Below are 18,229 nucleotides of genomic sequence, written 5' to 3'. Positions count from 1 at the left end.
CATTTTATTTTATTTATCTATTTTGTTAGATCCGTTCTGGAGCTCGGCATCTAAGAATTTCACTATACTTTGTATTGTTTATGATTGTGTATGTGACAATAAAACTTACAAAGTTGTACATCACAGTGACCACCGTGGTCCCAGACATCATGTGTTTGTGGAACACAAAGGCTTCATAATTTGGAGGAATCTTCAGAATCATCACCTGGTATGTCCTGAATTGCAATTGCGTTTTTAACATCTACCCATAATATGCAAGATGACTGAACATGTGACATCCTGGCTACCTTTTAGACAGTTCCAGGAGCCAGCTGAGGATATTTTAAAGACAAAACACATTCTCCACAGCAAAGTAAATGATGTCAACCTGTCTGTAGAGCCTTATACAGCAGTGCAACAAAATTGCTAGTGTGGGCAGCAGAAATGCCAATGAGGCAATAGCAGGGAGAAGAGAATTTAACAACCTGCTTTTCCTCTCTAGCTGGTGCAGTGGCTTGGCAGACGCCCATAGAGCCCAACACCCTAATCTCGTTCCAGCCCTAATCTAAAAAGAAACTAAAAACACAAAGGCTCTTTTCAGAGCCACCTAAAACCATAATGAAGAGCACAGTTCTTAATCTCAATGATGGATCTGTAGAGCAAGAATTACAAGTTTCATTTGTCCCCTCTGTCATGACTTGATATCTGATCCCTGACTTTTTTAAGGCCCCTGTGCTGTGACTGTCCCGTTGTGCAAACCTCCTCCCAGGAAGCAGATTTTCTACGAAGGACCAGCACCCAAGCTAATGTCGATCTTTTGTAATTAAGGCGTTCAAAGTAACGATCTGTTATTGTCTGCTGTTGGGATTTATAATGGTTAAAGGGGCACCAAACTGTGTAGGTGCAGTCAATTACATTTGGCTATCAAAATGATAATGATATTTCAATGCTCTCAGGATTTTGCAATACAAAAGAGCATGCAGTCTCCTAATGAAAGTTCAGTTAAAAATCACACAAATGAATGAATTCATTGATAAATCTGCAGCCTCTGATTGGAGGAGTGCTGCGTCAGAGTGCAGTGACATCACACACGGACGTCCACTGTGTTTACTTTGATTAAATCACATGCAGATGACACCAGGGTGCAACAGAATAACCACACACACCTCTACACACATCAGACTGGTCCTGGTTTATGTGGGAGGTGTCAGACCAACTTTCCAAGTTTTTTTTTAAGGCAAAAGTGGTGTTTCATATTTTAGAGATTGGAAGGGAAAAGCAAGTTGAGCAGATTTAAGTAGTCTGTGAGGAAACACTAAAATAAGGTGGTGAATTAAGTAGAATTAAATGGTAACATAAGAAATAACCTACTAGAAATAGGGTAATGTATTAATGTATTCTTTCAAATATTATATATATATACACATATAATATTTTCAAAAGACAAATATATTTTTGTTGCAGAATAATGCCCTGCAGTGCATACTTCTTGTTACATTTGTTTGTTTTTAAGAGAAAATTATTTAATTAAATATTAAAATATTAATGAGACGAATTTTTGATATTTTGGGTAAATTGTTATCTTAATCGAGTAATTTTCTTTTTATAAATTAATCATTAATTAATCAACTAATCGAAATAATAACGGCGGTATGGTGGACGGAGATGTTAACCCGTTCCAGTGACGCCTTTAGGCCTTTGGCTGTAAATGGAGGGTTCTTTTTTTACCACGTACAGCATTCTTCGTTGTGCCATTGCAGCCATCTTCGCGGGGCGGCCACCTCTAGGGATATTTGCGCCAGTTCTCAGTTGCCTCCATTTGTAAGAAATCTAAACGTTTTAATTTCAAATGTTCACATTAGTAGAATTTTCATAATATGAATATAAAGAACAATAAAAACCTAAATAAATAAACTACTTCAACATTGTTGGAAAAGCAAAAGCTCTGTCCCCCTTAGTTTCCATCCTGGACTCAGACAGAAGACCCCTGCCCGAAGATCTCAGACTACGTGAAGGTTCATAAGGGATTACAAGGTCTAAAATATAGTCTGGAGCCATGAAGAGCCTTAAAAGTAATCAACAAGATCTTAAAATCAATCCTGAAACCAACAGGTAGCTAATGTAAAGAGGCTGAACCAGGTGTGATGTGATCGAACCTCTCGGTCCTGGTTTACAGCCGAGCAGCTGAGTTCTGTACAGTCTGCAGTCGTGTCAAAGTGTTTTGATTAAGACAAGTGAACAGGCTGTTACAATAATCGAGGCGTGAGGAGATAAGCGCATGTACAAAAGTTTCTGCATCACTAAGATTTAGAATAGATCGGATTTTAGCAATGTTTCTGAGGTGATAAAAACATGATTGGACAAGCTTAGTGAGATTTGCTAGAAGATTTCTTGCAACAGGCATGATATGTTGTGACAGGTAACCAGTAGATGGCATTATTTGTTTAGTGATGTGTCGGGGCCCAATAACAAGGATTTCCATATTAATATTATCAAAATGATTAATAAGGATTAATAATTATGGGGCACCACCCTGGGATCAGGGGCCATTATCCAAATGTGAAAAACAGTCTCAAAGGTGGCTGTCCACTTAGAAATGCCAATATTTAAGTACTATCTTACATTAATAATGGTGGACAGTGGAGGGTGAATCCGAGCACTGACCGTCACATCCAGCTGTCATTACGACACACACACACACACACACACACACACACACAATAACCACAGGCAACTGCTCTTTCTCTTCTTTATTTTACTTAGCACCGATCAATAATCAATAGACTTCAGTCAATAAACCTCTGTTATCTACTCACAATGTGTGTGTGCGTGTGTGAGAATAGGGGGGCGGGGCAAGGAAGATGTAGGACGTGACCACGTGGGTGGCTCACCACGCGATGATGGCGTGAAACTCAAACAAAGGGGTAAGAACCAAAATGGAGGATGCACTCTACTCGTCAAGATGGCGTTGAGCGTAGCTAAGTTAGGCTACCACGCTATCTGGGTTTGAGATGTGTGTGTGTGTGGCTGCACGTACGGCGTGTAGGTTAGGGGGAGAGAGTAAAAGACACACAAAGCAAGGCACACACACACAATAATTGTCCCTTATCACAGAGAAACCCGGCATCAAACTCATACTCTGCAGCTGTGTTACTGGACTTTGGACTTTGAAACGTGCAGAGCACGGTAACACACAGCAGTAAACAGCACGCGGTGGTCCGCAAAAATCCCAACAATGAAGCTTAGGTTATAACACGCAGTTATAAACCTATCTCTGCCCAGACACGAGCCTCTTACTTGGGATCGCTCTTGGTAGCGATTTAATGAGGAAACAGGATGTAACTCTCCTGTGGAACCAGGTCCCAGTTTGGGTTCTGGAGGCAGACACCATCTCCACATTTAAGAGTAGGCTTAAGACTTTCCTCTTTGAGAAAGCTTAGGTCAGGTCACCCCCTGTAGCAACCGGAGTCACAGTGGAAATGCAATGAGCGAACAGTGCACAATTTTATAGGCTTGATGACATCGTGGTCGCAGCGCAGGAAACTCCTATGGCTCATCAAGTAGAAATCCAGGATTTGGATTCCAACTTAAAAATCCCACTCAGGTGTGATTTAACCGACCTGAGGGGTTTGGCGCTGTTTCTTTGTTTCAGACTTTCATTTTTACATGTAAGCCCTTCTTTTGCTTCTCATGTGGTGAGGTCTCAACAACGTTGTCACATTGTAAATAACACAAATCATGTTACACGAATCATGCAAATTCGACGTGAATGATACGGGGCCCCTTTAGGGAGGTTTCCTCATGAGATGTCATTGCGAATTGTCCATTGTTTGTTTAAGAGGGAGGGGCTGCGGTCACTATGGTTGCCACATTGCAGTGGAGTTAAGTTTGTTAGCCCTCGGGGGCCCCCTGACGGCCTGGCGCCCCGAGCAGTTGCCTACCTTTTCTGTTCACAAGCTGCGAGTCTCTGTGAGATCAACACCTACTGCTCTGCTCGAGTTCTTTTACTTGCACGATTAAAATGTGTTCTCAACAGCCACTAAAGCTCATGAAGCACTGAGCACCAACTCACCAAATTAAAAGGAACAGTTTGACATGACGTGGAAATTAGCTTATTTGCTGTCTTACTGAGTGTCAGATGTTCAGATTGATAACACTCTTGTGTCTGTACAGGAAATATGAAGCAGCAGGCAGTTAGCTTAGCTTAGCACAAAGACTGGAAACAGGGGGGAACAGCTGGCCTGGCTGTATCCAGAGTTTAAAAAATCCGCCTACCAGCACGTCTAATAAAAAGCTCACTAATAATCCAGTCATATTTGGTTCAACGTATCGTCATACAACGGTTCGTAGACATCTTACTAAAAGTAATGGACCACTGTAACCAAAAGAGTTTCCCCTCAGGGATCAATAAAGTATTTCTGATTCTGATTTTTTGTGCATAATCCTACAAATGTCCAGCAACCAGCAACAGGCGTACCAGACCTTCGTTGTCATGGTAACAATAAACACGTGGTTAACATTGGGGAAACGGACGTAGTTTGGTTAGGTTTAGGCACCAAAACTACTTGGTAAGGTTTAGTAAGTAAGTTATGTTAGTAACTCACAGTAAGTCACGTGAAGTAAATCACGTGACTTAACTTACGTTGGTTACGTAACTTAAAATTACTCTGACTTTTGGTTTCACACAAGATACGAACCCCGGTAGTAGAAAGTCCTGTGTTGGACCCGTCCATCCACCCCGTTCACCTATCTAAACGGACTCTTCCTCTTCTGACGTCCTCCTTTGATCCCGTCATAATCCCTGAGGCCCCTAGAGGTCGCATCCTAATGATAAATGAACTGCCTCGTGGCTCCCTATTACGTGGGTTACATACAAATTATAGTGCATTACTTTTCGTAGGTGTAAATACGAAAAGTGAATGAAAACAGCCTCTTTGGTCTGGTTAATCTGTACAAACACTCAAAAGATTGAATCAGTGATCTTGAGAGGTGCTGGTAGGCGGATGGTGAGAGCCGGGCTTGCTAGTTGAACTTTTCCATTAAGGAAGAATCCCACCATTTGTCAGGAAGGAAGTTCAAGTATTTATGTAATACATAAAGTTGTAGCGTTAACGTTATTGTTAAAAATGACCTTTCACATGTGAAACCTTTCAGAAAGCAGCTCCACCATCAGTGTTACAGCTGTTGTTGCTTCATATGAAAGATAATTACATAACTAACTTACATAACTACATATCTTGTGGAGGAATGCTGTTCATCCCTCCAGCAAAGTTCCACAGACTTGGCAAGCAGCCCTGAAGCCATTCTGGAGGCTCGCGGTGGCCAGACTCCATGCTAACACGCTTCATGTTGCTTTTTCCTTTCATTTGTCACCCATCTGTACACATGTATGCGTTTGTGTGTGTTACCTGGTAGCCTGGGTGACGTCGCCCCTCACATCTCCACACCAGTTGCAGGAGTCGGAGACTTTGAGCAGGTACTTGTAGTCTTCAAACATCTCACGCGGAGCACGGAGGCCGAAAAACACTTTGTCATCTTGGATGATCCTCTAACACACACAAACAACACACACATGAAATGAAACTTTGTTGTATTTGAGTCATAAAATCATTCTCACTATATTACATCACGTGTCAGGTCAGGGTGTTTGGAAGAAATGTGGGACAGTGAAGGATGCAGACTCACAGTGATGGTGATATTTTTCTTTTCTAGCTGCTGGATGAAGGCTCTCTGTCTCTGAGCCTTCTGGTCCGTGTCATCATCCACCTTGTGGGCCACCAGTACATAGTCAAATGTCTTCTGGGTGGGCTGTTCGAAGAAAAAACAACCCCACCCACATCAGCTCAAAAGAGTATTAAACTCAGATTTGTCCGGCTAAAACAGCGTACGCGTCTGACACTTTCTGTAACTTTCTCAAACCGATAATCTGACATCACATCCACCTCACTCGCTGCATGTAAACAACTGAGGCCGACACTATGGATGTCTTCCAGGAGAGACTGTCTGAAAATGTGCTCCGTTATCTCCATATTTAAATATCACTTCTCCCCTCTCTATATGACGGCCGCCTACAGGGTATGTGGTGAAGGACAGGACACTGGAACTGCTGCCATCACATCACATCGCATCACACTGAGTGAGCAGAAACAAAGAATTACCTGATATGCAGTCCAGTGCAGCGCTCCAATAATAACCCAGAATAAAAATGAAGGTTCATCATCGGAGATTCATTTTGAGGCTGTGAGTACTGTTTGTTTAGTATCACACTGCCTTGTATTCAAAAGGTGTTTCTAATATTGTGTCCACCTCTTCTACATACACTAGACAAGTGGATACTGTCCATTGTGTACTTTTGGTCTGGGACAGTCTTTCAGGGTTAGGCCCTTTAGTTCCAGTAAATCTTAATGCTAGGCAATACAATATATTATACAATATATTGTATTTTTCTCAACTTTGTGACAACAGTTTGGAGAAGAGAGGTTGTTTCCAACCCCATAGTGAAATTATTATTTTCTAAGTTTGGTGTGGAAGAACTTGACTGAGCTGCACAGAGCTGTGACCTGAACCCCATCCGACACCAAGACAGAACGCATCACCAACATCAGCGTTGGACCTCACTGAGGAGCCAGGCTCACCATCTGCTAGTGGAAAGCCTTCCGAAGACTGAAGGCAGTAATAGCAGCACATTAATGCTAACAATGGTGTCATAATCACGTGTTTAATGATCACATATGACTGTCAAAAGAATAGTTGGACATTTTCAGGAAATGCTTATTCTCTTTCTTAGAGACGAGAAGATCGATGTCACTCTCATGTCTGAGCATTGAGTCTGGAGCAGGAGCCAGGAGGTTAGCTTAGCTTTGCATAAAGACTGGACACAGGGGGGAAACAGCTAGCCTGGCTGTCACCATGAGCAGAGCTGCTGCACAGGAAGTGCTGGGCGGACGGATAAACTGTTGTTCATTAAGAGCAAATTTTCATTTTTACATAATAAACAAATGAAATTAATATGTTGGTTCCAAAGCTTTCTGAACTTTGGACAGAGCCAGGCTAGCCGTTTCCCCCTGCTTCCATTTTTATGTTAAGCTAAGCTAAGCTAGTTACCTCCGGGCTCCAGCTCTGTACTGAACACACACACATGGCAGTCACGTCAGATCTCCATATGAACACTGAAACTGTAATCATTGCTCCTGTTCATACTGACATGAAGAGATCCCATCATAACGAGCTTTCAATGGAAGCGATGGAATCCACAGTCCTTTCCGTGTGAAAAGATATTCTAAAGTTAATATGAGGCTTCAACAGTGTGAGTCACACACTTCAAGTGGGTTTCTTCTGAATTTACAAACTTTTTAGTATAAAATGTCCTTCTTGTGTTTCCACAGACAGTGTTTCCTTGTTGAGCTGCAGTGGAGGGACAGTAACACAACGAGGGAATGACAGACTTGGAAAACTGTGAACCTATCCTTTAGGTTTGGATGTAGATTTGGATGTGAAACTCTGTTGAAGTGGTTTTGATGGCATTTATTTTTTACACCCTCTCTTACTGTCATTTCTGACACGTCGAAGGAGTGCTACTACTGTCAGCAGGCCAACAAAGACCACAGGCAGCTGCAACAACTACACACCTGTCTTATCTACATGATGTGTCTTGTTAGCAAGCAAGCTGTTCACCCACTCAGCCAGTGAGTCAGCAGGGTTACTACACCTGTTCTGAGTAACACCTGTTCAGGTGCTGTTACTGTCCATGTAGATCCACATTCTCGATTTGGGGTCTTACAGGTTTTACTCAGCAACGTAAAACCGGGATCATGTGCTGTTGTTCAGAGTTACAGCAGTGAGCACACCTGCCAGACCCATTAAAGGACACAGTTGCTGTTGGACAGGAAATACTGAGCTGCAGTTACATTACACATCTGTGTTCTGTTCAATAAACAAGATACAGCGTGCAAATGAGACATGAACAGGCTCACTGTTTTATCTCGAACGGTGACAAAAGGACCTTTATGATGGAACTCAGTATCTGTTCATGTCTGATGGCACACAGGTTTATCTGCTCAACATGAGCAGATGTATTCTCCATTTGCATGTTACTGATGACCGATCATGTTAATGTATGAAAAGTTCAGATGAGAGGAGGAGAGACGTGGATTCTTACCATTGAAGGAAGTAAAGGCTCAGTGTTGTAACCATCGTCCTGTCTGTCCCACAGCTCAATGTTTTCCTTTAACGCACACACACACACACACACACACACACAGATAAGGTTAGCATTTAAATTACGCAAACAGTACAGCACAAGCATGTGGTTTTATTACAGATATCTGTAATACATGTATGACCAGTCAAACATTAAGATATCTGTATTTCAGTCCAGACTCATTTTGCTCCTGACACGTTCTGAACATTCACTTAAAGTCAGCCTGTGTAACTTTGAACACATTCTTCCTCTTTTACAAATAAGATGTTGAATTGACAATAAAGAAAGACAGCGTTGGTCCCTTCAGTACACTCAGGTGTTTTACTGCTGCGGTTTCACCTGATCTGGAATGACCAGTTAACTTACGGTGGCTAATGTTAGTAAACTTTAGGTAAATATTGCTGCACAGTTTGCTGACGTTATGTCTCTTCTCCACTTGTCCTACTGTTACAATAGCTTAGCATTTTAGCTAAATGTCCAGTGAAACGCTAGAGGGCTTTTAATCTGAAACGGATACAGAAAGTGACAAACAAATAAGAGTGACAGTCAAAGCTCAAACGGTGGAAAACATGATGGAAATGAGATTTCTGTTAGTTTCATGTATTAATGTGAGGAAGGTTACAGCCTCTTCTTCGCTCCACACAGATCTGATGCTTTCAGCTGCCGACATTTTTCATGCAGGCTGGGCAGGTCTGGACCTGCCCAGCCTGCTCACATTTTCACGGCTGGTTTGTCCCTGTTCACAGCTTTCACCGCCTTGCACCATTTACAGTGCAGATACGCTGATAGAAACACTTGGTTTCTAGAACCCCTGATCCAGATACACTGCAGTGAACCTGCGGAACTGAAACAGCTAGCTGATTCATCCATTATTCAATCAACAGGAAAATGAATCAACAGTTTTGCTGACCAATCATTGTTTCAATTTTCTTTTAGACCATTTCAAACATTCTCTGGTTCAGCTTCTGAAATGTGAATATTTATTGTGTTCTTGGTCTTCCATCATATTAAACTGAATATTGGATTATTTGGACTGTTGGTCAGACAAAACGAGACATTTGAAAATTTCCCCTCTGGCTTTGGGAAATCCCCTCACGTCACTTTTCACCATTTTCTGACATTTTCTAGACCAAAACAATGAATCAGTTATTTGGGAAAACAACCAGCAGATCAATTGATAATGAAAATACCCGTTAGTTTCAGCTTGAATTCATACTGAAATATGAATTATTACATGAGTTTATACATTTTCACCCAAAATGCCATATTTGGCATGCATGAAGCTTTGGGGATCTTGGCTTTAAAGTGAAGTTGTACATGTTTGAACCAGTGGCTCATCCAGCCAGATGTGTTTTTCAGGTTTTCAGGTAATTACAATCTCATTTGCAAGAAGACAGCCTTTCCTCGGGGAACTGTCAGCGTCCCCAGCTCTGCCCCAGGTGTGACGGGAAACAGGACATTTGATGCAGATGTTTTGGAACCACTTGAGGATTAAATGTCGTTGCTGAAACTTTAACAGGAAACAGTCTATCTCTTTGAAACCTCCCCAGAAACATTTCAACTTTTCTAACAGCAGAGGCCAGTGAGTGAACTGCCCTCTCTGTAACATGGGATTCACTTGGCTCTTCTCCAGTGCCCCATATGAAAAGTAGAATTTAAGGAAAATGCACAGTTCATTTGACAAAGTTTGGTGTCCTGTTAGATTTAAATAAATGGTTATATAGTGCTTTTGTCTAAATGCTTTACAAATTGTTCCTCTCATTCACCCATTCACACACACACACACACACACACCGACGGCAGCGAGCTACCACGCAGGCTGCTGGCCAGCAATCAGGAGCTATCTGGGGCTGTCAGGGTGTCCTGCCCTGAGCGCTGAAAAACGCAGCGGTATTAAACTACTATTTCTGGGTTATTATTCATCTTTGTCTTTTTATTTGATCATTATTGTGAATAGGATGCAATAAGATTAAACTTGCTTAATATTAATTATTGTAAGGTGAAAGTGAGAAAAATTTAAAGAATAGAAAATGAATCAATGTTTTGGGGATTTTGAGCATTCTGTATTTGCTTGTTGATATTTAAATACACCCATGCAGTATCTCAGTGTTGTAGCTGGCTGCCTTTTTATTGTGTTGGACAGTTAAGTGCATCAGATTTTCTAAGTAGAAACTGCCTGCATTAACATGTGTAAATTCTAACTGCAGTATCACATCAGAGTGGATAAGTTACACTGACATGCAGTCCAGCAGCTAACTGTGACAACGTGACATGAGAGAGCAGATCAAAGGCAGCTGTGTTTACCTGGGCAGTCTTGAAGAACATGTTGGAAGTTGTCCAGTGTTGATGTGAGCAAACTACATCCAACAGGGATGTTTCTCCCTCAGCTCAGCGACCTTACTCCATCATGAAAACGAGCCAGTGCAAAGAAACAGTCGCCATGTATCTTATCATTAACTCTGCTCCTCGCTTCACTTCCGCATGTTTACAGGTCACTGCACTGTGTTTGTGCGCGCGCGGATACAGGTAAAGGTGTGCCGTGTCACCTGGAGCCGCTGGCGCTGACGTCACCTTTCGTCAAGACGGACCATCTGATGTTGCGTTCACGTTCTGCGGGAAATCGGATTCAGCGTGTAGGTTCACACATCCAAGGAATTTGCTTTGGTATGTTGATGCAAAACAACAAACATAGTAGAAATATAAAGAAAGATAAAGCAAGTGCTGCAGGTCAAGAATCATAAATATAAAATTGACAATAAGATTAAAGAATATATATTTTTAAATATGATAAGAAAATAATAAAGAATATGTGCAATATGACTGTTCTTTAAATGACAGTTTGTGCAATGTGTAAAATATTTACATGGGAATGTGCAAAAGTTTACAGTATGAGTATACTGTACTATGGGAGGGGGGGGGTAAGAGAGTCAGTCTCAGTAGGGGGCCCGGGCCCTGTTGATGAGGCTGCAGACGGAAAGAAACTGTTCTTGTGGCGTGAGGTTTTGGTCCTGATGGAGCGCCGCCTCCTGCCGGGGAAATGTCGGGGTGGGAGGGGTCAGCCACAACCTTTCCTGGGGGTACAGGTCCTGGAGGAAGGTAGATTGCAGCCAATCACCGTCTGCCTTTGTGGAAAGATGGGAAATGTGAGTTTTATATACATATATATATATATATATATATATATATATATATATATATATATATATATATATATATATATATATATATGTGTGTGTGTGTGTGTGTGTGTGTGTGTGTGTGTTACATTCAAACATATAGTAACATACAAACAGTTCATTTTAAACATAACACAGGCAGAAAAAAGAAAGAATTCATATAGCCACATCAACCCTGCTTACATGTCAATGCATCGTTGGGCGGCGTGGTACATGAAATCAACATCATATTTCTGATTGTTTGTCCAATAATGATATATGTCACGATATGCAAAATGAAATATTAAAACATCAAATTCATCTTGACTGTAATGAACTATGTTCCACTGTTCTGCATTTATCTCAACATACATGAATGTGCATACATGATTTCCCCTTTCAGGAATCAGAATTCTATATTTATAACTCCCTTTATTTATGTCCTCCCTTATAAGAGAATGCAGGGATTCCATATTTCTTTTTATTTGCAATATGTATATCATTTCTTTCTACTGGCATTAAAATGTTGCACTTACCTATATAGAACGGTGTAGTCCCTCATTCGTCCAGGAGTGTTCTATCGTAGAAAAGGTTTCAGTCGTAGTCATTTGGACACTGTACAGCCACTTCACAAAAGACTTTATCAGCACAGACGACACGCTAACTCAGGATTACAGAGCGCCGTGCATTTGCATTTAAAAGCTACAAACCACACATTTGAAGACAGCGAGGTGAAGATTCTTAGTAGAGAGAAGAGTTGGTTTGAACGGGGCGTCAAGGAAGCCATTTTTGTGAAAAAAGAGAACCCCTCTTTGAACAGAAATGGTGGTCTGAGATTTAATCTGCCCAAAGTCTATCAGAGTGTATTAACACCTTGGTCACGCCTATCACATGCTAATCAGGTACTTAACAGTGATGAAGCAGATGCAGCCAGAGAACAATAGGCCTGACTACTGATCACTGGGCCATCATGAAAACTATTAGGTCAGTTTCAGGTGAAACTAGCTAATCAACAGATACTCAGGAAGACTCCTTCCTGAGGGCGGGGCTTATGTAACACAGAGTAGCTTAAATTTCTGAGTTCCCGTCCCATTTTTTCACAATTGAGAATGACTTCCGGATGGGAGCCGAAACGTCTTGATTCTGAAAACAGTGTCCAGATGACTACGACTGAAACCTTTTCTACGTTACCTATATAGAGTTTATTTGGACTTTTCCAGGTAAGAGCTACTGATATCTTTGCTTGTAACGTACATAGATAATAAATATGTACTGGCTCTGTTTTATATTCAGTATATTTGATATTAGGGTATAAATTCATAAGAAATATGCTGGGCTTTTAAAGGAGGTGAAACCAATATCTTGTTCCTCTCTCCTGCATTTCTCTGAAAAAGTCTTCATGTGACATCAGGACATTTAGTGCATTAAGTGTCTGAGACATTACTGTCAAATGTTGGAATTTACTGAAGTGTTGACATTTCCTTCAGTCAGTCCTCAGTGAGATTGTTCTCTCTGTGAGGACACTTTGAGACTCTTCAAACTGAAAATCAGGAGCTGAACAAATCAAACCGCTTCCATAACTAATTTTTAATATCACATATTCCCAGGAGGAAAGGACAGGGCGATCATATTTGTGTTCATGAGCTGTATTTAAAAGATCTAATTTAGCTGCCAGTTGTTGTTGTCGCCGTCTAAAGGAACCAGAAATCCATGAACTGGAATGGGGGTTGGTGTTCTTCACTAATGCTTCCCCAGCACACTGTATGATCATTGTACTGTGTGTCTGTGTTTTCTAAATGATGCTCGCACTGCACTGAATGTCTGACAACATGAAACCCAGTTAAATATTCTCTAGTTTTGGTGGTGTCGAATTTCTTATTAAATGTGACTTTGAGCTATCCAAATTACCCATTAAGTTGTCTAAGTTTCATGGACAAGTTCTCCAGTACTGGAAATTAATTTATAATCATAATTTTTCACCCCATGATACACCTTTATGGAATAACAGGTATATACTGATTAGGAAAAAATCCTTCTTTTACAAACACTGGGCTGAACAGGGTGTAATGCTGGTTTTACATTTACTGGATGACAGGGGTAATTTAGTTAACTATTCAGACTTCATTCACAAATATAATATTATTTGTTCTAATCAACAATTTACACAAGTCATCAATGCGATTCCACGAGCTATTATTGGTTCTGTTAAAGGTTTTTTGATGTACACACACTCTGTTCCCCAACTGTTTCCCTTAACTATTCAAAACATTTCCTTTTTAGACAAAAAAATGTAACAACAAGTTCTTGAGATCCGTATTGTCTAATGAATGTTTTCCTTTGCCTTTAAGAAGACGAAATATTATGGAAGGTTTCACCAGTCAAAATATACAAAAGTTCAGATGTAACTATTTAAAACTTCCTGTCCCACCCAAAGCTAAAGAGGTACGTTTCAAATTGTTAAATAATGTTTACCCATGCAAAGAATTTTTACATTCAAAATTTAATATTGAAGACAATGTTTGTACTTTTTGTTTAGCTAACATTGAAACAGATGAGCATCTCTTTTCCTCGTGTGTTTATTCAAAGATATTTTGGGATAGTTTCTGTATTCGGGCTCATCAAAACAACTTAGGTGTCCGTTCTTTCGATTACAGTGATGTTAAATTTGGCGTTGTACTGAAGGACAAATCAAAAGATTTAACAATTAATAGCATGATTGTTATGGCAATTTTTTTCATTCACAAATGTAAATTTGGCAATATTAAGCCTTTATTTAATGTTTTTATTCATGATATGTCATCTTTAAAAGAGTCTTTGAATGTCTGTAAATCTAAGAATGCACTTTGGCTATGTAATAATCTGGAAGCTCTTTCTTTGAACCCTGTAACTTTGTAATTACGGCTTTCTTTGTTCTTTGTTTCATTTTTGTTCAATTGTTCGACCTGCTCTTCTTGAAATATTGAATGTTTAATAAGCCTGTATGGTTTTTGAAATAAATATTAATAAAAAAAAAAAATAAAAAAAAGATCAGCCGTGATGCAGACCTCCTTCAGCTGCTGAGTTGGAGTGCGGGAAGCGAACGGTGTGACGGTGCGGAGGCTGTCTGGGATGTGCACTTCAACGCGTGGGCCAAACTTTGATTTCTGCTCTGTAAAGACACAGAGGGATTGTCCCACTGCCAACAGCTGTAGCTATCGCACAAATATTATATACACTCGGTGTCCACTTTATTAGGGACACCTGTACAACCTAATGCAGTCAGGGGCCACCGAGTGTGTGTTCCCATGATGCTTTGTTTTGTTTTAGTCTCCTGAGTACAAATATAGTTTCCTGGGACATTTTGTGAGCTGACAGATCCGTTCATTAACAGCATTTCATCATTCTGTTTCCTTCTGCTCCTACGTGCTGCTACAAACGAGTTGCACAGGAAGGTCACTTCTGGGAGAAACTGTTGTGTTCATGTACGTCCCAGTGAGCTGCTGACTGTTTAAGCTCCCGAAAAGACCAGGGAGACTTCAGCTCATTCAAAACTATTAACCAGAACCAGGAGCAGCGAGCACATCAGTCCAGGTTTAGCTGCTCCGCACTGGCACATTTTAAGCTCCTCCTCCTTACGTGCAAAGCCCTTAATGGGCTACGACCGAGCTACGACCAAGCTACGACCGAGCTACATTGCTAACTCCCTACTCGCCTTCAAGAACACTGGAGGTTCCCAACAGCAGCCGAAAGAAAATCGGGGGTGCAGCCTTCATCAGTTAGGGCCCAACGCTGTGGAACACATCGCTGAATGTTTTTAAAAGAAAGCTAAAAACGTCTCTCTTCACTTCAGCCTTTAACCAGCTTTGACTTTCCCGATACTCTTGCGCTTCACATTTATGCCCTGCCGCACTTCTTTAACTTACACTTCTTTACTTTACACGATGGCATTCAATCCGTTTTCATGTTCTGTCTATTTTCACGTGGAGCACTTGGGGAATGCAATTTGTAGTTGTAAAGCACTTTGAGCTGCATTTCTTGGATGAAAGGTGCTATACAAATAACGTTTTATTATTATTATTATTATAATAATAATGTGCCACATTTTTATTCTTCAAAATAAACGAGCCTTGAATGTTTTTAAAAGGATGACAGGTCAAATAATACAAATCAATATTTTTATTAAAGATTGAGACTACTCTAAAATACAGAACATGCAACAAGAAATGAAAATCAAATAAGGACAAAGAGCACCAGTTTTAAATTCCCTCAGCAGTTTGACCAGCTGAGTGGAAACAGGATCGAACACTCTGCCCTCATGTTGATTCTATTGTTCAAAATAAAAATGAAGGAGTTTTCACATTTGAAAAATCTTAATTAATAACACCAAAGCTCATTTCCCCCAACGTTCTTCCTCGGTCTTGAATATACATGATGTTTTGGGTTCAACTGACCTTTCACCAAGCCCCGCCCTCCTTAGTTACTGTTGCTAACCTGTCAATCTTTCATTTTCAGCACATTCAAAATTCGCAATGATAACGGCGAGAGATTAACTATCGAAATGAATAGTGATGATGATTTCAGACAGTAGCAGTATCTCATTTCTAGCTAACGATGTCGAGTCACTGTAGCTTGCTAATTAAGCTAACATTAGCTCCATGAGTAGGCTCACTTTTTTAATGTTTCCAGTGGACTCGTTTTAAAAGGACAACCATGTAAAAGGGTATTTTTTAACGTGACCTGTAACTCCACAAAATGTAGTCAGCTAATGAAATACTCCTCGGCTTGGATGTAAAACTAGCTTACTTCACTACGTAGCATGCTAACATCAGAACAGACAGACAGTTGAATCCATTAGTTACACTTTAGACTGTAAAGCAGAGGTGAAACAGGCTGGGAACTTTTAACCACAGAGGGCTTTTCAGTCTCCTGCTGTGATGATCAGCTCTGCTGTTTGTATTACTTGGAGACAGAGATCAGGTGACAGGGAGTTGTGTCGGGGCTCAGTTGTCCTCTTGCCCTGAGCTCTTCCTGTAGTTCTTACGCTTGGTCTTCCTAAAGGAGCTAAAGCTGGGGTTGGCCTCTTCTATCTTCTCCTCCTCCTCCTCACCACTCATGTCTTTTTCCTCATCTCTCACTCTTTCCTCAGCCTTTTCTACACTCTGGTCTGTTCTCCTTCCTCCAGCCTTCTCTTTCTCCCTGCCCTCCTCCTCCTCCTCCTCCTCCTCCTCCAGATGACTGAGGTGTGTCTCCATCTCTTTGCCTCTCAGATTTGCAGGTAGCTCCTTCAGCTGCCCGCTGGGTCTGGAGAAGATCATCTTCTGCTGGATGTCACAGGAGGAATCACTCGGGCTGTCCTGCTGCTCTTTCCTCTGCTGCAGACTGGACAGGAAGTGGTGAGCTGCCCTGCTGTTGCCCTGATCGCTGCTCTCCGTCACATCCTCCAGGCTGTAGTGGGTCCAGCGCTCGGGGTGCACCAGGTAGTCCGGGACTCCTCTCCTCTTTGCTGGTGTGGGGCAGCTAGACGGAGGCTGGCTCGTCTTTCTGCCGGGACGTGGAGGCAGGGGCCGAGCAAACACTGCGTCTGTAACGTTATCCTGCTTCAGAGAGGAGGAGGCCAGCTGAGCAACACTGTCCAGGCAGTCGAAGATGCTGTGGCTGCGGTTTGAGAAAGCTGAGCTCCCTCCTCTCACACTGAATAAACTCTGAGCTCTGTGTCCAGCAGGTGGAGCAGAGATCCCAACCAGCCCGCCGCCGCCGTCGTCGTCGTCGTCATCGTCATCGTCATCATCATCATCGTCGTCCAGCTCTGGGTCAAAGGGAGCGCTGCTGAGTCGTTCTTCAGGCTCCGATTCATCACTGGCTGACAGCTCGTCCGCATCATCGCCGCAGTCACCGCCATTTTTTTGATCACACATCTTAACACCAAGACTCAGCAGCTTGGCTAAATCCAGAACCTGGTGAGGGTGAGAGAGGAAGAGGTCAAAACTCCAGCAGCACACCGTATAAAGAACAATTACACTGAGACCAACGCGTTTCATCAGCGGTGTCATGCAACACACAGGTGAGACGATCGGTCGAGTTAAATGATGGTGGTTATTATCGAGCTTTAACTGAATATCCTCACATCCAAAGTCACTTTATTAAATTCGGAGCAGAGACAGCAGCACAGCCCGTCATCAAAATGGTTCCAGTATAAACACAGCCCAAGTATATATTGGATGCTGGAAATGATTGTTTTTAGCCGATATTATGTGTTGACATGTAGTCAGACTGTCCCATCAGAGCAGCCGAAGCAGCAGTCAGCAGCTCCTGTCTGCAGTGGACCTGTGGACGGACAGACAGCTGTCTCTGGATCACTGTGAGACTGAAGTAAACTCAGAAACAGCAGGATTCTCAGGCAGGTTCTGGGGCCAGATGTATAAACTGGTATTTCAGACAGCAGAATGTGCGGTGAGGAAGTGTCACCTCACGCAGACTTCAGACCAGCGTTTTCTAGAGCTATCTGCAGATGAGATGATGAGGAGGAGATTAAATATATATCATATATATATTAATAAGGCGAGGGCAACCTCAGAGTAAAACATTGATTGTTTAGGTTGTTTGCCAGTTTCACTGATTGTGTTGTTAGTTTTGCAGTCTACACAGATTTCTGGAAAATGTCAAAGGCATTTATAAACTCAATTTATGTGAGTGGTTCTTTTTATCATTATTATTCGTTCCTGTGTGTCCACTTCCACAATGACAGTTATAACACAGAACCAGGCGAACACGCAACTTTAGAAATGTGATGGAAAGAATGTGTCTGCATATTCCTGTTGTTCTGCGTGTCAGCCAGTGACAGCCTCTCATCACAATGGTTCCAGCGTTAACAGTCAGCGTGTACTGGATACTGGAAAGGATTGTAGACAAAATGCTA

At 41.6% G+C, this 18,229-nt stretch overlaps 2 protein-coding genes across 6 annotated transcripts in view; both read right to left on the bottom strand.

The window, feature by feature from the left end:
* ano9b (anoctamin 9b) overlaps positions 1 to 10,704 on the bottom strand; it is a 55,585-nt gene extending 44,881 nt beyond the window's left edge. Inside the window, exons 1-4 of one of the 2 annotated variants that reach the window (XR_006379102.1) lie at positions 10,484 to 10,704; positions 8,138 to 8,203; positions 5,665 to 5,787; positions 5,388 to 5,527 (exon numbers count right to left, since the gene is read on the bottom strand). Coding sequence is in view for 1 of the 2 variants with exons in the window: in XM_044206788.1 (XP_044062723.1) it covers positions 5,388 to 5,527; positions 5,665 to 5,787; positions 8,138 to 8,203; positions 10,484 to 10,504 (350 nt within the window). In the remaining variant the exon portion in view is untranslated. The remainder of the gene's footprint in view (positions 1 to 5,387; positions 5,528 to 5,664; positions 5,788 to 8,137; positions 8,204 to 10,483) is intronic. The other variant, XM_044206788.1, reaches the window with a different exon arrangement.
* Positions 10,705 to 15,474: 4,770 nt separating this feature from the next.
* The window catches only part of tssc4 (tumor suppressing subtransferable candidate 4), a 13,203-nt gene continuing 10,448 nt past the window's right edge, over positions 15,475 to 18,229 (bottom strand). For all 4 annotated transcript variants that reach the window (XM_044206503.1, XM_044206574.1, XM_044206444.1 and 1 more), the window contains exon 2: positions 15,475 to 17,267. In XM_044206503.1, coding sequence (XP_044062438.1) covers positions 16,314 to 17,228 — 915 coding nt within the window. In that variant the 5' untranslated portion in view covers positions 17,229 to 17,267 and the 3' untranslated portion in view covers positions 15,475 to 16,313. The remainder of the gene's footprint in view (positions 17,268 to 18,229) is intronic.

This window comes from Siniperca chuatsi, linkage group LG1, assembly GCF_020085105.1.
Source record: "Siniperca chuatsi isolate FFG_IHB_CAS linkage group LG1, ASM2008510v1, whole genome shotgun sequence".
In the NCBI taxonomy this organism is placed as follows: domain Eukaryota; kingdom Metazoa; phylum Chordata; class Actinopteri; order Centrarchiformes; family Sinipercidae; genus Siniperca; species Siniperca chuatsi.
Note: the sequence above shows the minus strand (reverse complement) of the source record. Positions and strands in the feature narration are given on the sequence as shown.